This window comes from Anopheles merus, chromosome 2R, assembly GCF_017562075.2.
Source record: "Anopheles merus strain MAF chromosome 2R, AmerM5.1, whole genome shotgun sequence".
Classification (NCBI taxonomy): Eukaryota; Metazoa; Arthropoda; class Insecta; order Diptera; family Culicidae; genus Anopheles; species Anopheles merus.
The window spans coordinates 48,551,034-48,579,031 of record NC_054082.1 but is presented as its reverse complement, the minus strand read 5'-3'; the positions used below and the strand labels follow the sequence as shown (position 1 = coordinate 48,579,031).

Sequence of the window (27,998 nt, the reverse complement as noted above, 5' to 3'; positions counted from 1 at the left end):
CTCACGAGAGCACGAACGATGACAAAGAGCGCGACTGTAAAGAGCGAATAATATAAACTATAATAGCAAATAGCGGGCAATACAGCACAAAAAAATACCATTCCTTCGCCCCCTTACTTCCCCACACGACCACTTGCCCGCGGAAAAGAAAGGATGTAAAAAAACACAATAACAATTTTCCGATGAAAGACACGCCTTTCAAGAGCACTCGAGAACCAATCAGATGGTGATGATGGCGAACGGTAAAAAAATGGTGATTGTAAAGTGGGCGTGCTGCTGCCACCGTCCGCTTCGCCCGTTTGCCCGTACCGCACCGACAGCGCGCTTACACAATCGCAACACGGCCACAATCGCATTCTAGCTCCGCCTACATTTCTCACCGCTTCTCACCACGATGAGACACGCAGCGTAGCGCTCACCGTGACGCGTGCAGTTGGAACCGCTGTAGTAGGGATGAAGGAAGCTGTATCGCACCGAATGGCAGCAGTACGTTCGTTCCGTTTCTGGCAGACAGACCTCTTCAGCCGCTTTTGACGGACACATTCTCGCCGTGCGTCGTCTCGAGTGGTGCGTCCTTTTTTTTCTCCTACCGCCGTACCCGTATCGATGCAAACTCCCTTTAGGTGCTACCCGGTAGCTTCTCGGGCCCGTGTACGCCAGAGTGTGTAGTAGTAGTGGCCAGAGTGCGTCGTCGAGAGATAAGAGTCTAATTTTGTGTAAACACACCGCGGAACGCAAAGTGACCACCAGCTCGTACCTCGGCCGCACGGTTCAAAGGAGAGGGGGCCTATACGAGAGAGAAAAATTGTTGCAGAAAAAAAAACAAGAGGAAGAGGAAAAAACGATTAAGAAAAGGCGAAGAAGTGTGAAGTGGCGTAGATAAGAAGCAGATACAAACAAACCAACGGTCGCGATTGACACGGTTTTGCGGAAATGTGTGATGTGCCGATAGTTCCACCCGTAGTGTATGATACATTAGAAGAACAAAAAGATTTTGATAAGGATGCGGAAAAGTCTTAGCTTGAATCATCAAAAGATCTTTTAACGAAGTGATTAGTGATTGAAAACAAAAGCCCTCTTCATAGTGGTATTTATGGCGAATGGTTGCCCTGGTTACCTTTGGCAAATAAGCATCGAAACTTTCCCTGCCCCCTTTGCATCGATGTGTGCATTTATGAATGTGTGAAGGAACATTCCTCTGTTAGGAAAATCTTACGCGTTATTACGTCTTACGTCTGTGCTAAATGAAGTATTTTCTACATCGGTGAATTATTTTGTCAGCGTTCGATACTGTTGGATTAAAACATAAATCAAGGCTTAGTGTTGCTGCTTCTGGATATCATCGTTGTTGGAAAGAAACAATGTGAGTTTGAGTCAAATATTGTTTGAAGAGTGAGTGTGATTGTACCAAAACGTGAAAATTAGTGAGAGAATTAGTGAAACCCCCCGCGGCTAAGCGCAATGAAACAACAGTGGTAGCAAGCGTGCACAGTAAGCAAGAAGCAAACACTACGATCGACGCACAGGGGAACTAGATAAAATAAAACAAACGTGTGCCGGTGCTAAGGTCAGTTGACGGCGGCTCAAATATCTCCCTCTCTCTTATCCTGTCGGTCGGGGCGCTCCAAGCGAATTCGGGTACATGTCCACCACGCTATCGAGTGTCTCTGGAGTGTATCCAGACGATTCCGAGCAAGAGCATGGACTGTTACCGGATCTGAATGGTGTCGATCTGGTTATGAGCTTGTCGCCCAAGGCGCCAAACCACCATCACCACCATCACCATCATCACCATCTGACCAGCCTGCAGCATCTGCAGAACCTGCAGCACAACTCGGCCCTCCACAGCCACTCGACACCGTTTAGCGTCACCGACATACTGAGCCCAATCGAGGAGTACCGCAAGCTGGAACTGACTGCGAATCCACCCTCACCGTACAGGTAAACACATTTTGCATGATCTTTGGGTTTTTTTTCTCCTAACAATTAAAAATGTTACACATTGGCTTACACTACCATCCTAAATGATTGGGAATATCTACAGCTTAAATCATACTGCAGGAACGATTCAAACTTCAATCATCAACTCAACTCAACTCAAAATGATCAGCACTTGAGCACAAATGACACATGTTCATTTCTCGTAAAATTCATCATTATCGTACGAAGTAATAACTCACGTAATTTATTTACTACAATTGATTTAAGAGTGTTTCATAGCCGTTCGTGCATCAGGGCAATAGTCAATGCACCATTTACTGGACTAATCACTTAGCATCATGCGGTTGACAAACTTTCTTCCAGTCTTTAACAGAAATTGCACGATCGTGTTTAGTTTTTAGCTATAACTCATAACAATGCTACATCAACATGGGCAAAGTAAGTGTGACAACTGATAAAACAAACCGGTAGCCCAATACTCTGTTGACGATATACGATGGGCTGTGAAAAATACTAATGTGGTAAATAAGCATATGTTGCCCCATAACTCTTTAAACATTCATGTGTGTAATTTGAAATAATATTTAGTTGTTTAAAATTTACAACATATTTCAAATGAATTTCTGTTTGCTTTACACAACTTTACACAATCTTCCTATGAATATTGTTTGTGCAATCAACAAATTCCATGAACCATTACTTCGTTGTATTGAGTTTTTTGTATGCTCGTCATTTGTACCACAATTGTAGATTGCATCAATTGCACTACTATGGGAGTTAATTAAAAAAAACAATCTGCAAAACAATGTAAAATTATTTAAATTTCAATCCATGCTTCTATAAACCACTGCTGTTAGATCCAAATACAAAGTGGTTTGAAAAAAAATACAAAAATCGCATTTTCCCTTTATTTTACAGCGGCGGCAGTAGCGTTAATTCACCGAGTGCCCTTGGGCCTAACACGACCACCGGCAGCACGACGACCGGCAGCAGTAGCATGGCGAACCCGTACGCAATGGGTCCCCTGTACCACAGTCCCGGCGTTCAGAGCTACTGTGCGCCGACGGACAACCTTTCACTGGCCGGTCACTACACCGATATGCGCAACTCGGCTGCCGCCGGTTGGTACGGCTCCACCGCCAGTGATCCACGCTTTGCGAGTAAGTTAACATTGCTTAAACTTCCCTTTATAGTTACTACCAAAACTTTCTGCAGCAACTGGTTTTACTGTGAATGTTTCTCGCATAAAAAAATGTGTTTAGTATAACGTATCACAGGATCACCTCTACCTGTACAATCTCCGCACGAAACATTTACGATGCCAAAGATACGAGAAAGTGGCGTGCATACGAAATTTTAAAGTTGATCGTTTGTACGACACACCGCACACCGCACGCCCATAGCCCTCGAACTCACAGCACACTCTCTCTCTCTCTCTCTCTCTCTCTTCACATTTGTAAAACAAAAACTCTTCTGCAAACGATGGAGTTTTAAATGGATTTAATCCACTCCTCGGTAACGACGATGGCCGTGTGCAATTTCAACTCAAAATATGTGCATTTTAACTGTATTTAACCAAACACCTTCCTCGCCTCCGGTTCCCGGGATCTGCCGCAATCGATATTGCGGACTGCATCGTTTTGCAAGCGTAAACAGACCTTAGCACGGTGGGCCATGTTGACAAAACGGTAACTGACGAAGCGAATGCAGGTGGGCCAAGTTTCACATCCCCAGGCAACTGCGGGGATTGGTAGTGAGTGCATCGTGGTGCACATTCGCTGCACATTCGGTGCATAACGAGCCGGTGAGATTGGATTTGGCTGAAACTCCAAGGGTGGTGCAAACATTGTGGAAGACCGCTCACTGTTTGTAGTGCAGGAGAATGTGTGTGTCCGTGCCCGTCATGTTGTGTGCGAGATTGTGTGTGTGTGTGTGTGTGTGTATGTGTGCAAAAGAGTAATCGACGAAAAGGAAAATAAAACTGACAACAATCAACCGTGATGCTTTTGGGGGAGGGGGTTGTTGATTGACGCTGGCACATTCGAGTTTTGCCATAGCTGGCTTGTTTTTTTGTCTTTGTTGATCGCTTACCATCTGCGGCGCTGCAACTGCATTTTACTGCAGTTAGTTTGTGTGTCTGCTATTTTTTATTGTTGCATTTGAAAGCAGACAGAGCAGACACTAAGGAAAGGAATATGGGTTTGTTTAAATTATTTATATTTTTTCTGTGACATTGATCACTATTTTTTAGATATATTTTGATTAATTAAACCAAGTGGATGTTATAAATCTTTAATAGTGTTCATTGACACCATCCATGACCAAAATGCTTGATCATGTACGCGAAAGTAGCACAGAACTAAAAGCACGATCATGGCACACGCACATGTACACGTAATTGCTCTATTGTAGTACCCCAAATATGGTAACAGGTTGATTGATTTATATAACCGCACAATATCATCACCACAAAAGCTGTGGGATATACCGCGCGTGCAACGTTTCCATTCGAAAACCACACCCCTCTCACAGGCAGACACACGCACACACAGAGAACGAGCAAGTAAAGTCACCTCATCCTCATCCACCACTATCGAATTACCGAATTACCCGGCTCACACGTAGCAGCGTCGCAGCTGAAACTAATCAAAGTAGCCCTGCCAGAGAGCCCCATTTAAACGCTCGACCAGCACAGTGCCCCGGGGTTGTTCCTAGCATATTCCTGCCCCACCTCCTTCGTATCCCTTAGCTGGTTTCACTTTGGACAAGACTCCTCCATCCCAACAAGTGAATTTTTTCCCCGCCTTCTTGGATATGGCTTGTTGAGGCAATATTTTGACAACCAATTTGCCGCACAATTATGCGACCATGGATCATTCAGTCGGCGTTAAAGTGAGATGTATGGGGCGAGTCTGCGGCGGCTACAAGGAGAGGATACGTAGTAGTGTAAACGTAGAGGAAATGAAGGGTGCGTGAAGTGAAAATTAGATTTTTGGGTTAGAATAATAATTATTGGATGATGCGGTACAGCATAATAGGGCGAGGGGCGTTAGTGTTTTGGGCGCTTTGCTATGTACAGGACAGCTAAACTAGGGACAGCCCCAGTACGGGAGACAGACGTGAAATAAAGGGATTGATTGAACAGTTTCTGGAAGAGTGTCGTCGTTCAATAAGAACCACACTCCCCCTCAACAAAGAGAGATTTGAACTATGTTTTAACAGTTTTGTGTTAATCATAGCGAGCGTCTTACCAGCAACATTATTGGATTGATTGCAACATTGCAAGAAACTACATATTACCATGAACTACATTGAAATGCTCAGAATAAATTGAGAAAAACACCACTGAACTTATCAATTCAAACATCACTTCCATCTGTGTTTCACTTCTGAGGAAGACCCAGTAGCAATGGTCGACCGTATGCGGAGCGCTGGCGTGTGCGGGTGTTGTTATTTCACGCGTTGTTTCACGCCGAACAATGGCCACCGATATCTCCCTTGCTCCAGATCCTGCGATAGTGTGCTGAAGGGTGTATACCAGGATACTTACACGTATTGCCATAACAAAAGCAGCAACCTCAGACGGAAGTGATCAATTTCCTAGCTGCCCGGAGGCGAATCAGATTCTGAACCATTTTCCCGTTGGTTTTTTTTTTTTGTTTGGAAAAGAGAACGAAAAAAAACTCTGCACAAATTGAATCCGAGAGGAGGCGTACTTTTTTCCGTATACCCTAGTACCACACCACACGGATACTCTTCTCATCTCGTTCTGTCCGCCAGCCTTCTCGGTCGCTCGGATGACAGTTTATTACCGGAATGAAATTATGCGTGTACGAAGGAAGGCCGTAATGGCTTTGATTCCCGGAGCCCTCGGACTGGGTGGAAAAACACGCAGATCCCTCCCGGAGCCCGGGGAAACCGGAAAATGGAAACAATAAATTTTCGATTAAGTGCAACCCGCTTTGAAGTGGTTTCGTTAGGGGCGGCGGCGTTCGCATCATCGTCTGCTTCTGGTTGCGGTTGAATGAATGTGCGCCACCAGAAAAGATGAGGGTCTGATTGTGTTTGTGGCCGACCAAACGGTCGTACGAGCGATGGGAGGAAAAACTAATGGGAACCCTGATCTCTTTGCTGCGGGTGCAAATTGGTTGAATAATAACGGATGCTGACAGGGGAAAATCGTTCGACACATTCACCGCCCATGTCACAAGTTCTACATTCGAGTGTCCGGACGTGAACCGGGGCTAGTCTATTCCTGTGTCCTTTTGCATATTGAACTAGGGCGTACTAGCATCACAAAAGGTGATATGCTGTCATAGCCTTGTTTGTCCGGTAGGAGAAAATCCCCACAGTACTGATCAATCCCCTCTTCATCGTTCGTTCTTCGTACACTAGTGTGAGTTTTACGTGATTTTGATTGGAGCTTTTTTATACACAAACCATTGAAGCTGCACAATATGAAACTAACATCGTGCCCGTTTTTGAATGGATTATTCTTGTCTTACCTGCGCCTGGTCGTTTCTATCGATCACACCTAGCCACCACTGTAGAAACAAGACAGAAAACGAGAGGTCATCAGCACTAGAAAATAGGATTACATTCTTCGTGATGGCATCGTGCTCTGTAAATTCCCTCTTATTTTTTGCGCTGAACGTGGCCTGCTTGCAGGTGGATTTTTAGCAGATCGTTTCGTAGATTGGCACGTAGTGTGAGAAGTTTGGGTGCAAAGGTAAGCGGATTGTCGCTAAGACAGGTAGAGCCGGGACAGTGTTTGATCAGGATGGCAAATGTTATTGGCTCGCGGGGATGGCTTTTCGAGTCTCACAAGCGCCCAGATCAATCCCTCATGGTCAAGGGATTTATGGACGAAAATTGAAAAGTAATCGATATTTGCTGGCAGGAATGTTTGGCGTTTACACACGTGCTTAATGGGGAATTGAAAACGGTATCGATGGGATGTAAAAGGAAGCCGACGACATTTGACATCCCTCGTTCGGTGTTGTCGTATGATATTGATTGGTTTGTGCGCAGTGAATATGAATATTGTTACCTGTTATGAGTAATCCAATCAATCGCTTATCATCTTCAGTTATATATTATTTGCAATTAAGTTTATATTTTTATTTATTACTGAAGGATGTTTGCGTGGATGTTATTACATTCAATGAAATATGAGAGAATGAAATACCACGCATCCGGATAGTTAGTTAGTTGCAACGGGAGGACGGTCCATATAACGCTTAAACCCATGCCGGACATGTTATTAAGTCGTACCAGTTGACGACTACACTGGGAAACCCCCTATCTCAACCTCCTAGAATCTTATAATAATCGATGCTCTACGCACGGTGGGAGTTTTATGACAAGGATATTTATCGAAAATTCAAGACTATTCGACTATCACTTTAGAGCAGAGGCCTCCAAACTTTTCAGCTCGCGGACCGCATTGCTTCAAAAATAACTATATTGAGAGCCATTTGACGCTACCTTTACTGATGAGGGAACGTTTAAATCTCGTTTTTATAACAAAATATTAACGATATTTGTACAGTTTCGTATTACTAAAGCTTGATTTTGTCTAAGAAAAGTAAAAAATACATTTTTATTTGAAAAAGTCATAATAACGTAATATTTATATTAACTCTGACAAAGTCATCGTGAGCCGCATTATAAGCTGCATTATAAGCTCTTGAGGGCCGCATGCGGCCTGCGGGCCGTAGTTTGGAGACCCCTGCTGTAGCGCAGGAGCAATTAGGAACTGATGAAAGCATTAGCATTTAAACCGGCGCTCTTAAAGGTGTCGCGACGGCTGCGTAATTTTTTCTTTATATAAACTGTAAACCAGTCCTATGAAAATGTATTGTCTTTTAAGAAGCACCATTACCAACCATACGATATAAACTTAAATTAACGAGTGCTCTAATCATCACTGTATTCTTCTTCTTCTTCTTCTTCTTTGGCATAATAACCGATATCGGTCAAGGCCTGCCTTTACCACACACTAGTGGACTTGGCTTTCAATGACGTTATTTTTATTAACTAAAGCAGGATAGTCAGTCCTACGTATGGGGGAACGGTCTATTCAGGGCTTGAACCCATGACGGGCGTGTTGTTAAGTCGTATCAGTTAACGACTGTATCACGAGACTGGCCCTCATCATCGTGATTCGTGCATAATAAAACCCTATTCTGACGTGATTACGAGGATCATTTGCAGTCCGTGTGGCGTGTAGGAAAAAGCAAAATCATCCCTCTATTGTTCCAAACGAATGTAAAGAAAAAAAAATCACACTTATCGCCGAATCATTGCCACCGCCACCCCCACCACTACATAGTTGAGGGTACATACCACGAGACTGAGGAAAATGCGGAAGAATGTTGACCTGAAATTGGAGAATTTTATTGCCTCAAGAAAGTGTTGATGGTGTTGACACCGGGATGCTCTTGTTACTGTACTGTATGAGGGAAGGAAAGCGATACAGAGCGAAGCACTCGACGTACACACACACGTACGTAAGCACACAAACCCCACGTGAAGGTGAAAGCCAGTCACAAAAGCCCACACTTGCCGAGGTGGATCGTATCCGATTGCATTACCGATCCTTTGCTTTTTCCTCTGGTTTCTTGTTCGCGGGGAAAATTTACACACACACATGCGTCCTGCTCTCACAAAAGCCACACCATACTTGGTACTCAACATTAGGAAGTCAAATTTTCAGCTAATTTCCTTAAGAAAAAGGTCCATTAGTTGGTGTGATTTCGGTGTTTCGGTACATACACATGAAACATGAGCCTTTCCATCGCCTGAGCCTTAGCGTGCCTTTGCTGGCGTGCCTTTTGTGGTGATTAAATCCGACCATATCGGCCCACAGGACAATGCAGGCCTGAATGCTCCGGAAGAAATGTTTGAATAGGTTTTCCCTAAACCCGCTCTGGGAATAGTTGTGGTTTGGAGCCTTTTCTTTTTACGTCCAGCTCGTGTATCCTTTTCCACCACCGATGGTAGAACGTGAGCCATGAAGCTACTTAAACTAATCGCTCGTGTGTGTTCGCTAGAGAGGATTTGAATTTGGCATTTGGATGAAAAGGGGGCCAATGCAAGAAGAAAGCACGCGGCAGAATGGAATGGAAACGTCTTTGGGTAGTTGTTTTAGGTTTTGCTCTCCGTATAATGATGCTGGATGGGCTGGTAATTGGAGAAGGTGCTGACTGTGCTGACACTGAGTGAGAATGACCGAAACGATATCGGCTCATTAAGAATGCTGTGATTGTCTTCCCATCTTGCAGCGGATGGGCTCAGTGGGGATAAGTTTTGGCCACGCGCTGTTTTTAATGTGTGCAGTGCTGCAAATCAATATTGATCAAACCATTCTTCGTTCGTTTCCCGCCCCCAGCTCAATTTGGGCATTGATTTGTTCCTTCTAGCACACCATGTAGCACATTCCTTGGCGAGTAGGCAATACATTCCGTTCCGGGGGTTTGATGTCAGCTTGGTTCGCTTACATGTTGCTGCCTTACTGTTCTGAATGGATGCAAGCGCGTTTGCCAAGCACTTGGAATCACACTATTATGCAAATGATCCCGCAAAGATCCTAGTCGTGAGCAGTTTTGCCATATTATGCAAGATTGATGATAAATCACTGAATTATTTATATTGATATATTTGTTTTAAATAAAACAATAGATTTAAGCTATACTAAAACAAGGATTTCCTGAATTGCGGGGAATGTACATAATCGAAAGCGAAACTCTATTTGAAATTTCTATTTGAAAAAATCTCATTCTTCTCTGTCACTATCGTTTCAGTATCCCGATTGATGGGAGGCTCGGCTGGCGGTACGATGGGCCACGCCATGTCCAACATGGGCAGCCTGGCAGCGTGCAGCGTGTCCGACACCAAACCGATGCAGTTCCCGCTTGCCCAGCGACGAAAGCGGCGCGTACTCTTCACACAGGCCCAGGTGAGTAAACGTGTATGTGTGTGGCCCCTACCCGCAATGCAATCATACACGACCTTGATCACGGATGATCTCGCGTAAGGAATTGCAGATCGAATGTTGTCGTCGTTGTCGTCGTCGATCTCTTGTTAGCTACCGTTGCATTACGTAGTTTACGCTAGCTATTACGTAGATTAAGCTGAACCGAAAGAAAAACAGCGCCTGCACCACAGTGCCAGACATTTGCTAATGATCGCAACAGAAAATGCTTTCGCATACCGCCTCTACATGGTGCGTCACTATTTACATCCGTGTCGCAACGTGATGGCAGGTGATTATGAAACTAACGAGGGTTTGTGCATGGCGATGTTTAATGGAATCGCTCAGCAATCGATCGAATGGTGGTATGTACGGTAAAAAATCAATTCCTTTTTTAACTGTTAACAAGATCGGTCATGAAAAGGAGCAATATATTGATGTAAAAATTCTTCACTGAGTCGGTATTTTTTGTATTTACAATGTTATCCTTGTCCCCAGATCGATATCTTTATTGTGTGGGCATGTCAAACACATTGCGTGAGAAAGCTACCTAGGCTTTGACAGTTGACGACCTACAACTAACCAGACACATGGGGTATGCAGTTAGCAAAGCCTGTAAGAATGAACACTTCCAGGACACAATACCTTGGGCAAATCGGAAGAAGTCAGCCAAACACCCATCCTGCCCGTTAGTAGACAACATCCGCCTTTTGTAGTGTTGGTGCCATCCACGCACCACTTACACACACACACACCCACAGAGCAAAGTTGAGTCAGTCCCTGCAGGTCTGTCGATCCCATTGTCGTCACATTCGGCTACCGTGTATGTGTGATTGGGTGTGTGTGTGCGTCTGGGGGCAAAACGGGACTCCACTGACTGCGACCACCGGTTTGCTACCGGTCTCTTCCTATATTAGTTTGCTGATGAAACTTGGCATTTCATTTCAAGTGCTTTGTAAATAGATATTCCTGGCGGACGGTTTTTCCTTCCCGTCACGCCAGCCCGCCAGTCCACCAGGGATCTAACATTGTGTTTATATAAAACGTAACAGCAGCAGCATTCTTAACCTGCACCTTCTCCTCGCACACCGGCCTCCTTTCGCCTCCGGAGCAAACCGTTCCATCCCGCCGAGCAAGGAGCGAACTGCCTTCGACTTTGCTGCTCCCGCGTGCGCTACCGGGGTTGTAGTTATTTCCAATCCCGTTTTCCCTGTGCATCGTGTGTTGCACGCTTTTCTTTCTCTTGTGCGCTTACACAAATATAAATGGCAGTCAGCGGGCGGTCAAATATTTTACTTAGATTTTTGTTTAGAGTTTAAGAACGGCCTGCAGCCAACTGGTTGAATGGGAAGTAGAGGGGGAGGAATGGAGGAGGGGGGGGGGGCGGATGAGCTCGAGCTGACCAGCAAACCTCGGCTGCCACAGCATGCAGAAAGTCAAAGTTTTGTGACCCGAGTCCATGCCAACCGTACACTGGTGTGCACTGTTAATGGGGAAGAATTATTTTTCTTCCAGTGCAAATAATTATTGTAATGAGTTTTTCTTCTCCAACTGCGGTGTGATGAAAAGAAATGGGTGTAGAAAAGTAATAAATTTTATAGTACAATTTGCAGTTTGTTCATTTCGCTGTTTTATTGCTATTAAATTGCTTTTTTTATTGGACTGTGCGAAGCAGAGCGAAATATGTATGTTTCCGTCCCATTTATTTGCCAAAAATACTCGTTCTAATGCTTTGTATGATGATGTATGATGAACAACGTTTTCAAACCATTTCATCCCCGTTAATTATTGCGAGAACCGTTTTGCAGCAGAGTATTGAATGAATTAAAGGATGAATTAAAAAACAAACGCCAATATCGAAAAACTACAACAAAAACCTCAATCTGAAGATTTCAAGGTCGAGTATGATCACGATCAAAACCACTCGACAACGTACTAGGCGGACGTGCCGTCGAACAAGCGCTTTCAACAACTGTCAACAAGCAGCCAAATCCAAACATGCTTTGAAGCCGAAAAGTTTGCCAGTTTATCTGACCCGGACTGTCTGGCACCCGGATCGGTAGCCCACTGACGAAAAACAAAGATGTCAAAACACACCGATCAGACGGAGGGGGGGGGGGGGAATTAGGTAGCGGCAAGCAAAATGCGTCGAAGCACGGCCCGTGGTTCAAATATTTACTTCAGTTTTAATTTTAAGTGGTTGTCACCGAAAGTACGCCACAGGACTCACTCCCATCGTCAACCTGTTTTGCCATCCGTTTCCCCTCCGCTGCCTTTCTGTGTTGTTTCTGCTCCGCTTCCACGTACAGATCCAGCATCAGCCCCCGGCCGTCCGTGTAACTGGAAATATGTTAAATAATCACCCATTTTTAGGCACAACAACATAGCATAACGTCACAACGTCGTGGGTCGTGATCGATTTGTCAATATTTTGCCACTTGAATCGTTTAGCTGGGGAGACTGTGGGCTGGCTGTGTCTGCAATAAAACTCGACAAAACGGTTCCTTGCGCGCTTAGTGGGTGGATTAGAGAAAATCAACAACTTTAGCTTCATTATTCAATGGATAATAATTTTGCTGACGCTGCACAAGGGGTAAGATAGAATAATCGTCCCAATGGAACCCAGCTTAACCCCATGGTCTCGTTTTCTAGCTTGAGTTCGTTTCAATATTTGATTAACTTTCTCACTGCAGCGGTCTGTACTGTCTGTCTGTCTGATTTGGTGATGCAGGGGGTTTGTCGCTTGGTGATGAAATCTCCGGAACCGAGACGATTAGTAACTCGTTGCTAGGTTTTACCAAAATTTCATCCTTACTTTGCTATCTTGCATTCGTGTACCATTTGCGTGGCCTTCTTCGATGGTGAGATCGTTTTGTAATTCCCTTTGGAATAAAAACGAGTACGATTAACTACAAAACAATCAACGACTTAAGCGGCCACGCTGTAGGACGAAGAAAGGGAGGCTGTTGAGTGAAAGGGAAAAGGGATTATCATAACGTTGTCCTATCGGTCACGGTCCTAGGAAGTATCCCGTTTTATGCTACCAGTATATCGGTTCGGCTTCTGTCGTTTTGCTCCAAACCGTGCGCCGCAGCAGCACCAGCAGCAGCGGCATGCTGTTGTTTGTCAATACTTTTATGCATGTTTCATGTTCGTTGCCCGGCCGTTGCCTACCGAAAGGGCAAATATTTGCTCGACCAAGATGTACATTGTACGAGAGAAGCACACGGGAGAATTTCTAGGCACTTTAACCGCACTGACTGCTCTGGGTCGGAGGAGCTGGGGGCATCCTACCCGGCAAGTTTGATTTGGAGTCCTGGTTGGGCGTGCGTGCCCGGGGACCATTAAAGGGACTACCCGTACCCTGTGTGCTACTGTAGAAAAAAGGAGAAATAATACCGAGCAGAGAGAGAGAGAGAGTGGGAGATCAGCTCGTTTTCCGTTGTTTGGTTTGTCGAAATGCAATTTCAGCCAGATGAATGCTACCCGCGTTTGATGAAGAAGGTCAAGTGGGAAGAAGCGTTTCGTAGCCTTCATGCTGTGCGTGCGGCTGCTTGAAAGCTGCACTAAATGTAATTGAATACTATTTGCCTTACGCGTTGTTTCATTTTTTTAATTGTTTTTCGGATTATGTTTGGCAACGAGGTTGTAAAGTTTATGTGAATTTTGATTAACCTTAAAACTGTAACGAATAGCCATAGGTAGGGGGCTTGGGAAAGAATAATTGAGATTAACAATTAAGTTATCAATTAATAGGTCTAAAGCATAAAACAAACAATCTATCATAATCTGAATCATAACGAATTGCTTCTACAGCGGTTAGTTTAACGACAGATTGGATATAAATTTAGAACTATTATGTTCATTCAATTCAATCATTGCATGTATTCAAACGCGGAGATTATTTGAACGAATCCGGTTCATATTCTGGCATCATATCGAAATTTGTTGCAGCGCACAATTTTCGTCTTGAGCAGCGATAAGCAATTATAAAATGCTAAAGTAATCAGATAAGGTTAATCAAAGATAAGACATAAAACGAGGTTACACTTTTCGCCGAAGCACATTTAAGCTAACGATCACAAAGATTACTTCATTGTTCATTATTAAGATGAAACGGGTAGCCTTCAGAAGAACGATAATTAATTCTAACCACTTTTTCTGCGCTTCTAGGTCTACGAGCTTGAGCGAAGATTTAAGCAGCAGAAATACCTATCCGCCCCGGAACGTGAACACCTAGCCAGCTTAATACATCTCACACCAACCCAGGTAAGCAGCACCCGGAGAGCATTGCATCAACGTTATCAGGGAGAACGCGACTGTGGACAACAGTCTGTCGGGCAGTGTTTTTATTTTCACACTTATCACAATAAATACCAAGCGGTCGTGTGAGTGTAAAAATAAACAATTCCATCCAATACGAATATGCCCATCCAATTCGATGCGCGTGTCGTTGACAGTGTGTGCGCGTCCAGGCGCCTACTTGTCATTTATTTTTCCAACAGCAGGGATAAGAAAACCCCGTTGCCCGTTTGAATTTGACAGTTATCCCCTTGGCGAACAGAGCAACAACCCAAAAGCTTCGACACAGCACAGCACAGCACACGCGCGCGTGGGGGATAGAAAAATGTTTCCTTTGGGCGTGCGTGCGTGCGTGCGTGCGCGTACCGAAGGGACCTGATTCTTAATAGTCCGTGCGATTATGACAGCCACCGAATTCCGTTCCGGTTGGTTTTATATTGGATGCTGTCGCCCGGTACTTCCTGCCGGTGACAGTTTGTTTGGACGGTGGGTTAATCGATTCTAATCGCTTCCTGGCTGCCGTTTGCATCTGTTTGCCCTTTCGCAATCGAACGCACACCGCGTCCTGGAAGCGTGCATACAAACAAACCCGCGCGCCCCTTGTGCCCGGGCACGTCGTTCACGTGCGCCGGGCGAAATAATACGGTCCGCGGAAATTTCGAGTGAGTTTCGAGCCGGGGCGCTATGAAGAAGATGTGTGAAAAGTCGTTCTGAATCAGTACCATCGGGGGCAGTATTGTGTTTGGAATAATTCGTTTCGCGGCATATTTCTCGTGGTTGTCAAATAAACACATTCATCGGTAATTACCAAATTAGGTCGGAAGAATAGCAAAATAGGCCCACTACCCAAGTGCACATTTATTATTATCAACGGCAATCTTAATTTAACCCAATTCTAAAAAGGAAAAATCGTTCCTACGACGTCTTTCTGTTCATTATCATTTTATATTACATCACACTCATTGTTATTGTTGTAGGCGCAAAAATCCCTTTCCCATTGCTACCACAGACCTACCAAATCCAGCGTAATATGGTTTTTAGGCCAATCGCCTACCAACAATAGAACCATCTCCCTCCCAACAAACATCTCAGCATGAGTCCCACCGCATCACTTGGTAGTGTGTAGATTCGGTGGAAAAAAATACATTTTATCCTTTTTCTTCTGAACATTGTGCACGTATTTTCAAGTATGTGCCCTGCAGTGGTACAACAAAACATAACAGCACATTAATCAGATTACCGACGGGATGCGAGCGGAAAGGATCTCCTGTGGAATCGATGAACAATATGCGAGAAAATCCAAGCGAGGCTACAAAAAATTGGCCACAGGTCCCTTTTTCGCATTAAAAAAAACCCTAACCAGCAAAGGAGAAATTGTTGTTGTATTGCTTGCTCTTGCAGATCGGATCAGAAACAACCCGCTGAGTGGGTGCACAAAATAAAAAAAAACGTAACTTTACGCTGTGCAGTTTTCGAGAAGCGACGAAAGCCGTCGCTAGACGATGCGCACAGCTAATATTCAAGATTGATAATTTGTTATAAAAACAACATCAGCTTGGGTCAGCTTTGAAACTGAACTTAAATCTCATCACAAAAGAGCCACTCTGTAAGACGGTTTCGTTGAGCACGAGTCCACGAGTGGCATGGTACACCCGACCGTTAAAAAAGGTGTCTTTTTCCAATGTAATCTGAAGTGGAAAGGATTATAGCACCTGATGGGTTTTTTGTATTATATGTACCATAAATTTAGAGCAGCTTTCGCACTCACCCGTTCACTCGATAAAGATACATTTTCGGGGGTTTCGTGCTATTATTGGGACTGATACCACTCATCCGATGCTTCTCGCCAACTGTGATCCTCGCTGTGGAGAGGGTTTTTAGCTGCACATAAAACTCGCGCCACATTGGACTCGTGGGTACGGCTAGCGCGCGGTGTTAAAATGGAAAACTGGCACAACGTTTTCCATGTAAAGACTTGTTTGAATGCATAAATGTCATCCATTGCATCGCTCAATCGCTCCACGGCTACGAAATGGGCTTATGTTTTGGGGTTGGAATATCTATAATGCTCTAAAAAAGCTCTTGCTTTGTATTGCCTCTGCTGCTCCAAATTCATGTGCAGACACATCCACATGTACTTGCCTGCTTTTGGCAAACAAACACACACGCATATACACGCGTTCCGTTTCGAATTGAATCGCCGCTCTTCCCTTTTCTGACGATGTCACTTTTGATTAACGGTTCAAGTGACACTTCGTTTTAGAAATTCAATTTGACAAACGAGACTGTCAATTGAAATCGAAGCAGCCGGCGAGCGGAAATGCGCCGAGGTGATGTGGGAGCACAAGCGTCAAGTGTGTCATTGTAGTAGATGGCGTCCGGCTTCTCACCTCGACCGAGGCAGGAGCGCTCTTTGCAAAAAATAATTTCCCCGAAAGTACACGCATTCATAGCATGGAAAAGGAAAGAGAAAGTTAAGAGAGAGGGAGAGAGAGAGGGATAGAGAAAGAGAGAGAGAGAGAGAGAGAGAGAGAGAGAGAGAGAGAAAGAGAGAGATAGAGAGTAATGGAAGCCGAAATTGTCTGTTCCGATACTAAAACGTCACTTTTGGAGCTACTGGGGAGCTGGCACACCAGCACACTAACGCCATGACATGCGACACTGCGCACAAGCGTAAAAAAGGGCATTAACAAAGCAAGCGAATTCTACCCAAGCTCCAAACGATCCAATCTCGTAGCCTTGCGTATGTGCGTCTGCTTTGAAACCGGAACTGGACATTTGGGTGTCAAATTCTGGGCGTTCGAGGTCGGCTCTATTATCTTTTTATTGGGCGCTTCAGGCAGCGTGCGATGGCTGCGGTGCTTGATGTATCGTTCAAGTGGTGAATGAATGTCGACAAAAAATAGAATAAATGTGTGACTACCGGTACTCCGGAGTGCCAATCGATGTTTGCAGTTTATGAAAATTGGCTTTGCCTCTTTCACTCAAATTCTCTCCTTTCCTTTTTCGTGTACAGTTAGATCGCATAAATTGTATCGTGAAAGAGAGATTCAACTGAAAAACGCACCGACGATAAAATCATCATCAAATCATCATCAAAAATCTAAATCGTTGTCGACGATAAAATCGAAAAATCATTCGTACGTTTTGCAATACCACACGTTCTTGCTACAATCGTTCAATACCGTGCTTAGGTTAGATTAGAATACGGATACGTGATTTACTCTATACTTAATGCTAATTAATATTGATAGTGGCTTAAGTTATCTTCAATTTGGCGGATAAATATCTACAATCATTTTTAATCGTTCTCAATTCTGCATCTTCAATTCTTGCGATTTAAATCAATTAAGCTATATGCATGATCTTTGAATACAAAATCCAGATAAAACGCCGAGAATTGTATCAATTTACTACCCTAGATCAAACTTGTTATCCTAGATTTTAAATTGTTATCATTGACAATCTTTTCTGGCAATGAAATTTATCAAAACGCAGTCATTGTTCAGCAACGGTATGGTAAACGTTCAGTAAAAGATTAACCCCGCAAAGCATAATCTGCAATCAGGTTTCCAGCAGAGCCCATACAAAAGCAAAACATCACAAGTAAAAACAAACCATTCCTTAGAAATGGGAATTTCAGAATGGGATTTTCCGGGTGGGAAATTTTCATCCGCCTAGGGGCAAGTGTCAAAAGTCATTCGGTACCGCCGGAAGCTGGTTCGGAAATTCTCAATCCCCGGCAGTCGCGCAGCGTGTCTTGCCATGCAAAAGAGTCCTTGGATTAGCGTACGTAAACATGGGTAGAAGCTCGATGGTAACCACGCTGGCAGAGCAGATTTGGCACGCTGTAACAATAAACATTACACCGGATAAGATGATCGGATAGGGAAGAAAAATTTGAAAGGTATAGGAGAAGAATGTTAGAAAGGAGAAGCCATGTTGTTGTTTTTTGTTGTAGTAGGCAGAGATAGGGAAAGTGATAATGCAATACAATAATCAATCAATCCATTTTTCATTTAAAAAACAATGCCCCGCCGCAACACTCATAATTGAAACGCCAATTGTTGCGATTATTATGTTTTGAAAACACATAAAAGGATGGTTGATCGCCTGTAGACGTTTAGATACGCATCCGCAGCGTTAGCTTGGAGACAGCTTTAAAAATAAATCCATTCTGCCACAAAAACGATTAATGGCACAATCAGATGCATGATGCTGGGACGTTGTTTATCGACAACAATATGTTGCGAATTGGCAAATGGGGAAGAATCCATTTTGTTCTCCCGCCGCGCATGTTCTGCCGCTGGCTCTCCCTGTTTCCCCTGCTCAAACTACAACGAATGCAGTAGCAGTGGTGGCCACCATGCAGTATAGCGCTGTTCCGGACGTGAACATAATATTTGCGTGCGGTTTATTATCGATCGAGGGCAGATGCGGATATGGCTGGGCTGCAGTTCGCTCCCCATCAGGATCAGGAGGAAAATCAGGACGAAATCGAACGCTAAGCCAGCGTGCGGTGAAGTGGTTTGAAAGCAGTTCAAGTGGATTCGCTTCTTATTTTCTTCGTGCGCATTACGTTTTATTCTTTATTATTCTTTTTTTTTCACTCTTTCCACACTCGGACTTGGAATGGTGCTGTCGTCGTCGTTGTTGTTGCGGTTGTTGTTGTTGATGCCCGTACTCGCCCTGAATATAAACCGTTCCCCGTTTTCCGGCGGGTTTCGTAACAGCAGTGTACGCGCACATACAAACGCACTAAAGTTTGCGATTCCACAAACCTCTCGAGCCGTCAAGGTTCAGCCGGAGGTGCTTGACGCGTTCGGGGCTTCACTTAAACATCTGGTAATCATGACCCTACGGATTTAGGTTCAAGCTTGCAGTTTTTTTTCTCTCTTTCCTTTTTTTCATTTGTCTCGTACTCCGAGCGTCCCTGTGTTAGACATACATACTTATTTAGCGTGGCTGTGATGTGATGCATTGCGCTACGGACAAGGTAAAGCAGCAGCTCGTTGTTTGGAAAGGTAACCTTAAATACAATACAATTGCCGGATGAGGCGGTGGTAATGGAACGGATTTGGAAAGCGACTGCAAACGGCGTCCTATTGGATGGATTCGAGAGTCCAAAACACGGCGGGCAGATGGGGCACAGGAACACAGTGCAAAAATAATAACGAAAAATGATGAATGTAAAATCACTGTCAACCGGTACATGAGAGTAACAGAGACACACGGGTTGCGTGGCCCCGACGGAACCCGACGGAAAAATGGTTGTCTTGCAGTGCATTTGTCATGACATTTTTTAATTATGAAATTTTTTGAAAAAAATGTGCCAACAGAATTTCCTAACTAAAATCATATACTAAGCTTGATTTGTTAAAACAAGTATGAACTTGTAAGTATTATTACTGGTCATTAATTGCTTGATTACTAATTGCTCGAAGATGTTCCATTGTATTTGGTTTTGATTGTTATTGGTATACTGGTATGTGCAAATTCCTTTAACAATGAACGTCTGTTTTAACTTTACCATTAATTTTACATCAAGATTAATTAGTTTTATTTTTTGCTAATATTTCATACAAGATATAAACAAAAGTTTTACATCACCTTTGTTTTAAATCTCCAAAAACCAAACTAACTCAACTGACATGTTCCAATCAACATCTTTTAAAAGCTCATAAAATAACTTGCACGCGTTTATTTACACTTAACCACATCGGAATGTATTGGTTGCTTGCTACGAGAAATTCCCTTTAACTTACAACCCTTTCCTCTGTTCCGGTGGGTTGCTTCATTGATCAAGCTATCCATGGAATTTCCATCCGTGGAACATCGTCTTCATTCCATTCTTTCGAAAGGAGATTAACCCTGCACGGGCATGTTTGTTTGCGTGTTATTTTTGCTCCTTCGAGTTCGACTATTTGCGCGAATGCTGCAAAACGCTACGGATATCCTTCCTCTGCCCAAGGGGAAACCCCTTTTCCCTCTTTGCTCGCATCATCGTTCGAACACGAATCGGCATCATTCCGGATGTGACTGATTAACGCAAAGCTTTGTAATTGTTATTTTTGCCTTTTCTGTTTTATATTTTTCATAAATTTGCCTAATCTCTTCCATCCGATGATTGAGACGTTGCGCTGGGAGCTTTTTTTTAACACGAACTTTCAATGTTTTCGCACCCACCAACTACAACTTGGCGAACAGAAATGTTCCACACACGGGCGGGGTAAGGAATTTGGGATGATTCGTCGAAAAAAACCCCGACTATTTCTGCATCCTCCCTTCACGCCAGTTGTTCCGCAAATATTGCTACCTTTTTAATCCCTTGCCCAACCTAGGCAAAAACCGAAGGAGTTCAAGGATAGCGTGCTCACAGGTCTACCCAATGGAGGTGATGAGTGATGCGGCGTAGCGGTTGAATCTAAAATAAACAGACCGTGCCCAGGGTGCCTGCGGTTGCTGGTCAGGTACCCAGTATCTACATCGTTCGGCCACCCGTAACCCGCAGTCCGAGCGAATGCGTGAACCTTCTCAGATTCTTCCTTCCTTCCTTCCACTTCCGGTCTGGTTCCATCCTGTATGGCTAGAAGTAGACGCATCGCTTCCCACGCAGCTTACACCCTACCCTACCCTAATTAGCAAGTGCTTCGATATAGATTATGATCATCAATGGGAATCATTAAAAGCGATGAAAACGATCCGCTGATAGGATCATTTTTCTCGGTTGCAAGCACGGTTGAGCGCGCATAATGGTACGTGCAGAGGGTTAGCGAATCGCCTTTCAGCTAAATCAAAAGCTAGCACTGAACAGACACAAAACACCATAATATGTGGGTAAATAAAAAAAAACTCGTAAAAACATGGGCTACTTCGTTAAGTATTTCCCGGACAGGAGGGTAACAGTTATTTGAAAATTAGTAATAACATAATTATTCAGCTCCACACCGCCGCATGCGTTGCATAATTAAGAGTCGAGAAGCAGAGATTTTACAAAATGAATGCATTTTGTTCATTTATTCCCACATCCATAGAATCCAATTAAAAATGTATGCGTTTTATAATAAAATGTCATTGCAATCCTCTTTAGTCGTTTACCCGTCTCGCTGTACGCCGGGGGGAACTATACATTTGCTGCACCATTTGGCTAATTGTTCTGCCGAGGCGGACAGGTGAGAAGAGAGCATAGCATCTCTCTACTTATTTAATTACGATGTTACAAACAGATACAAATTATGCTACATTCATTTAGCGTGCGCAAGCCAGAATGGCTCTAGCTTGTAGCAAAGCACAGCAATTCGAGCATACACACAGCACAACTTCTTGTTTGAAAATCGAGATACACACACACACGCAATTAGATATTGTTTTTTTGCAAATGAAAGCAATCTCTGAAACAAATGCAGCGAAATTTAATTGAGTGAGATGGCTTCCCATACCTTTCACTAGAGTTCCGAGCATTCCACAATAGCTGGCATAATCAACGTTTTCTCCCGCGTGTGTGTGTGTGTTTGGGTGTATGTGTGTGTGTGTTTGTGTGTGTGCAAAAGGAAAAGGGCACCTCACACGTTGCCCCTCTTGGCGCACATTCCCACGGCTGGTCGTTGCTATAATAGGTTCATGCGCTACTACGCTGCGCACCCTGAATGAATGAAGGATGGGTTTTTACAAAATTGCGAAAAAAAGCTACCTCACACCCGCTGATGGATAGGCCGTCGGAGGGTGCGCAAGTATGTGTAGTGTTTGCCTTCATTCGAGTGTCCTTTTCTTTCTGTCCGAGAATTTTCACTGCCAGCGTCATACCAACCAAGTCCACATGGCTTGGCAGGGACGCGATGCGCGGGTGCTGCTTGATTACGCTACTAATTGCGGCACGAGAAAGCTGCTGATGAGATAATATTACACTCATCTTGCGCAGAAAAGCTTCTGTCCCGATTTCGTCCCTTGCGGTAGTGAAGCGAACAGGCAGACATCTCAACCACTTCGGGAAGGGATTGAATTGACGAAGCTGTTTGCATACAGCACCGTCAGCACACGGTTGTTGTTCTCGCTTTTTCCATTTACACATACACACACACACACATGCAAAGCCTTAGGATATCCTATCGTTGGCTAGGCACTAAAATAGACACATTCTCGCCTCCCGCACGTCCGAGGCCAGTGCTCTGAAACGGACAAAAAGCGCTCTCCTATTCCTTTACCGAACAGCCCGCCGTCACGACGTTCGCGAGGATGAATTGGTTGAATGTAGTGGTTGATTTTGCTCGTAATTAAAAACCAAGAAAGTGGCTGGCTGCCTGCATGCCTGCAGTTTTCTATGCTTACGCGTGTGTTAAATGCAGCACACACTATTCATCGGCCGGTGGTGGTATAGGCCATCATGGTACAGCCTCCACCAATGTTGTCTTCTATGCATCAAGCCGAAAGGTTTGACCCTTGAGCAAAAAAAAAAAACGCTCCTCGATCGCATAATAGCACAATGGTTACTTTGATAGAAGGCCAGCAAATCGCCCAAATGTACCTAATCTCAACAGGGCGATTTTGCTTCACGCTTCACCGTGCACCGTGGCCCTTTATCAGTCACTTTTCCAATTTCCTCCACCTTTTCACGGGTTTACACGCGAAAATATACCAACACAAGCTCAACGTCCATGGTTAATGTTTGATTATGCAAAGAAAAGTATCTATGTGTGGGGGAAAGCCTTTTTCTTAGTGCATTGGCAAATGCTTTACTGCGGCAAGTCGGTCAGTCCCATGTAGTGTTACGTTTCTTTCGATGGTAGGTAGTTTTTTTTATTTACTCAAAGAGAATACTAAATGAATGTTTACACGTTGACGAGCACGTGTTGCGACTGCATCCAGTAGGTTCTTTGCCTAACGGTGTGGCGTACTTTTTCCCCGCGGCAATACTTGCAGCCTTTTCAGCGCAACAAAAGAATCTCTCGACGATGCTAAACTTTGCCGGTACGGTTCCGGCTAGCTAAGCAGCACTGCAGCCTGTAATCCAGACACCGAATAGGAAAGATGTAGTAGTGCAGTATGTAGTGCGGTCAGTAGATGCATTTCAGGTGTTTTCTTTGCATGCCGTTCGTCCATTGGGTTAGCATGTATGATGGCAATGGAGCTTCTGTTTTGTTACTAATAGGTAATGCAATTGCACCGCTAACACATTGTACATTTCATTAGGGGCTAAATGTTTCAAATGAAGGGAAATGTGAAGATGGGAACAAAGAAGATATTGTATTATTTTTTACATTGAATATGAATATTCAAATCAAGAAAATGAATGCAATAAGGGATGAATTATATAAAGCAAGATTCAAAAATCATGAATCCTTTAAACCATTTTTTTCTCTAATAATTCTGAATCTTTATACTTATTATTCTTAATATTGAATAATTTATGCCAACGATCGCGACAGTGAACAACCCCCTATCTTCGTTTGGTCATGTTAGTAACACCGATTTGGGGTCAAATTAATATCTAGGTAGCCAACTTGAAATTCCTAACGGAATGGTAAATTTTACAGACCGAGTGATTTAATGTCCAGCAAATAAAAAAACGCAAGAACCAATGCATCTAGTAATGACTAGTAATTTAGGCAGAAGGGATGGATCCAATTACATTGGTCACCGCGCGGCTACACGAGGTGAAATATATGACAGATACAGCTAAAGGGTTGGTGGAGATGCAACATCCGCTTTTGAAATTCACTTCAAAGGAATATCTTTTTAAGCAGAACATTCCCTAATTGGAAGAACTGTAGAATGTTTGACTGGAAATTGACGAAATACTTGATATTGAAGCTATTTATTGGATTTAGTTGCAATTTTGTACACGCTATTTGTTTACATTGCACATCAGCTGGTTGCTGTAATGCGTTATCCGGCAGATATGTTACCTGTGAAATAGTTCATTTCGCTTTTTTCAATATTTCACCTCGTGCAGCCGCGCGGTCAAGAACGTTGAATGTTTATTCCCAACAAAAGTATCGTATCATATTTCATATCTTAAGAACAAAAGTATCAAACAAACTTTACCGAAGCAAACATGTGATATATTCAAATTAAAAGTTGACATTATCCAAAAAAATATGAATTACAGTTTCCACAAGTACAATTCGTCTGATACTACAAAGCTTTACAAAGAATGTTTAAATTTTCCAGATTAAAAAAATAGTGGAAAAACTGAAAATCTACCTAGCACACAGGATCCTTGTCCATAGAACCGTTACGCAATTCCTCTCAAATCGAGACTAATTTGTAACCCCACAACCCTTCCACCCCGAACGTCCTGTGTGTGTATCGCAGTGTAAAACTGCATCACTTATTTCGGGGTCTTTAGCACAAGGGTCCTCAGTGGCAAAGCCCAGTGCACTCTTATGTGTAATTTTACTCAACACACTTTAGGGCGCACACACACACACACACACACACACACACACACACACACACACACACACACACACACACACACACACACACACACACACACACACACACACACACACACACACACACACACACACACACACACACACACACACATGAGACGTGCCATCCGACGGGAGCACACGCAGCATGCAGAAGCACAAACTATCATCAAAGCGGCGAGCTAACGCCCATGCAGGAAGGCAAGGCAAAAAATCGCGCGATCTAGCCTGCGCAGAAATGGTCCCCTTAACGATGGGTGCTTTCTGGCTTCTTGCAGCCGGCGGAGGTCAAATTGCAAGGTTTGGGGATGGAGACCGCACACTCTTTGAAGAATGTGTGTGGCATCAGACCACCGACTGTCGTTGCCGGGAAGATTTGCTCACGAACGTACTTCCTGCATCCGCATTCGCAGCAACTTCCTGCGCTGTGTTGCGGTGATATTAAATCATATTACCCTATCCTTAAACGACAAGTTTCTAACGCTTTGCGGCTTGGTCACGACGGTTTAAATCGCGTCTCATCTATGCTACGAACGGCAACGAGCGTGTTGTTCCGCTGATGGTTCTTTTTTTTTTACTCCCATGCCTACTGGGACGTGTGATCGGCTAGAAAACCTACCGCATCGCTTGAGCCACCACGAAGGAGAAGGAAATAACAAACCGTCTCAAACGCTAAGATGCGTTAAATTTCTTGCGTGTCAAGTATACACTCCTCCGCTAGCAAACATCGTTGAAAGCCGTAAAGAATATCTGATTTCTCATAGACTCACAGAGACGACAATAAGATTTGTTTAAAATAGCCAAACGATTTTTGTGCAACACAATAGACCCTTTGTCTTACGATTGAAGCCCGAGTGCAGTAGCAGAAATTCTCAACGGGTTTTCTTTACCATTGTACTTTTTTTCAGGTCAAAATTTGGTTTCAAAACCATCGATACAAGTGCAAGCGGCAGGCTAAGGAAAAGGCAATGGCGGAGCAGAACCAACATAATCAGGTTAGTAATCGTGCTCAGCACCACCCCGTGCGTACGATCGGTCGAACTGTTTCCACTGGTTCCGGCGCGTCTGCTGCTGGTGCTGGTGGGGCTGCTGCTGCCGCTGCCAGTGCCATGACCATTCTGGCGGAATCCAGCACCACACCGACCGATTTGCCTCAAGCCCCGCACGAACACCAGCAACCGCACCAGCACCACCACCAGCAGCAGCAGCAGCAACAGCAAGCGCACCATGAACAGCTTCGCGTGTCGGACCACGAGCTGCTCGAGCCGGAGCCGGACGAGCTGCTTCCGGGGGCGCACTACGGGCCCGGTGCCACGATGCTGGTCGGCATGATGCCGCCACTGCTGCCCCCGGGAACGTCCCCCGCACCGCTTCGTCCGACTAATGCGCGGTTTGTTTTTCATCCCAGTCAGCCAGCTCACCACGACGTGTGGCCGTACCAGTACTAGTTAAAGATGGCAAACCCTGCTCCGGCGGTTCGAACGCGAGCGCCAACAACAACAACAACGGTAGCGGCGGCAGTAGCGGGAGCAGTGCTGCAGCTGCCGCAGCTGCTGCAGCGGCGGCCGCCGCCGCTGCCGCTGTTCAGCAGCAGCACCATCAACAGCAGCAGCAGCACCAGCAGCATGGCCAGCATCCGTCCCAGCATGGGCAGCATCCAGCACAGCACCATCAGCAGCAGCAGCAGCAACACACGCATCAACAGCAGTCGACCGTAGGTGGGAGTGGGGCAGGATCGACCGGTGGGTCCGGCGGGGGCTCTAACGGCAGTGGAGCGAGTGGACCCGGCTCGAACGGTAGCAGCAGTGCCGGCGGAGGCAGCTCGGGCACCAGCAACGGTAGCGGCGGTCCAGCCAGTGTCGGCAGCATCGTGCTGCTGAACGACTCGAACGCCCACTCGCCCGATACGGCGACGGCCGCACTGCTGTCGTCGTACAATGGGGCGGCGGCCCACCAACACCAGATGCTGCAGCAGCCGTGCAATAATGCGCTCATGTCGAACAGCCTGGCGATGGCTTACCGCAACCAGAACAACTTCATGACGAACAGCCACCAGCAGCAGTGCGGCGGCTACCTGCCGCTGCAGACGCGCGCCTGGTAATATTAGTGGGCCCGGTTCCGTGCCGACCGGTCGGCGGGTGTGATCTGTTAAGAGGCCGGTGTTAGTTGCGTTTAGTTTTAGCAAAAAGCTTTGTTTTTAGATAAACATTGCCACGGGCTGGTTTGCCGTAGGACAAAACGGGCTGTTTGTTTCCCTTTGCCAATCGTCCAAGCGGTGTGTGCCTCTGGGCGCATTTTTTCCTTTTTTCCATGGCGAATTTAGAGTGCTCGGGCTATGCGTTTACGTTGTTTGTGTGTGTGCGTGTATTTTGTGATGCTGACTGAGTGCTTCGCGCAGCAAGAAGGGCGTCGGAGTGAGTTCCCTTTAACGGTCTGTTGAACCGGGTTAAACATACCTGTATATAGCCCGCAAAATGTACCAGCAGTACAATCACTACTTTGTTCCCTCTTCAACTGTTTTGTTAAAATTCTTACTGTAGTATGACAGACGCGGAGCATCTTTTTAGCCTTTTTCGCTGCAAGGAAATTAGTTTGAATAAGTACGGTAATCATTTTACAGGCAGTCTTCACACAAATCAAAACAAACGGAACTGGATAACGTCAGTAGCGCGATTGTAGCTAACTCAAACTCGAGGCGGTGCAAGTGTCAGGATCAGGGCAGCAAGTAGATAACCGAGTAAGCTTGGACCGGTGGTGTAAAGGAATTGTAGCACGATCGTTTGTCACGTCACGATCGAACCCATTTTGTGTATTATACGTATAGATTTGTTTTAATAGCAACCAGAAGACTTTAATATAAAACCAGCAATCGCATGCCCATGTCATGGGAGGAGTGGGGAGGCTAGGTACTTTGTGTGGAAATTAGAAGGAAAGGGGATCATAACGACAGCAATATGGTCGAAGTAAGTAGAGGGTAGCGAACATGCAAACTAATCAAATTTGGCTTAAGATTGTTCAGTTGAAGCATGTCCTTATCAAAGTGGTTTTCTCTTACGAAAACGCATGAATTTGATCATTCAGTTCGACATGGTAATGTAAGGTATGTTTCCCCCTGGAAAGTGTGGCAATTGGGCTGCATTTGTTTTATTCTGATTTGCTGAATCAGGCTCCGGTCATTGATTTTTATACAAGTTGAACGGTTTAGCTTTATATTAAGGGAGAGAGAAGAAAAAACCATGCAAAGAAGATCATGTTCCACGTGTACCTATCTCCGGAATTTATCAAGTAAATTACACAAAACACAAAAGCTTAGATACACTTCAGACACAAAAAGTACACGATTGTAT

General features: G+C 44.6%; 1 protein-coding gene and 1 long non-coding RNA gene across 2 annotated transcripts in view; one reads left to right on the top strand and one right to left on the bottom strand.

Annotated features, from left to right (window-relative positions):
• Nucleotides 1-15: 15 nt before the first annotated feature.
• LOC121588054 overlaps nucleotides 16-27,998 on the bottom strand; it is a 65,256-nt gene continuing 37,273 nt past the window's right edge. Inside the window, exon 3 of the long non-coding RNA XR_006004147.1 lies at nucleotides 16-787. This is a non-coding gene — a long non-coding RNA (uncharacterized LOC121588054). The remainder of the gene's footprint in view (nucleotides 788-27,998) is intronic.
• On the top strand, nucleotides 781-27,951 carry LOC121588053 (homeobox protein Nkx-2.4-like). Its single transcript, XM_041905575.1, has 7 exons — nucleotides 781-1,941; nucleotides 2,860-3,101; nucleotides 9,747-9,901; nucleotides 14,090-14,185; nucleotides 25,560-25,646; nucleotides 26,060-26,171; nucleotides 26,427-27,951. The coding sequence occupies exons 1-7, from the start codon at nucleotides 1,643-1,645 to the stop codon at nucleotides 26,750-26,752; spliced, it is 1,317 nt and encodes a 438-aa protein (XP_041761509.1). The 5' UTR covers nucleotides 781-1,642; the 3' UTR covers nucleotides 26,753-27,951.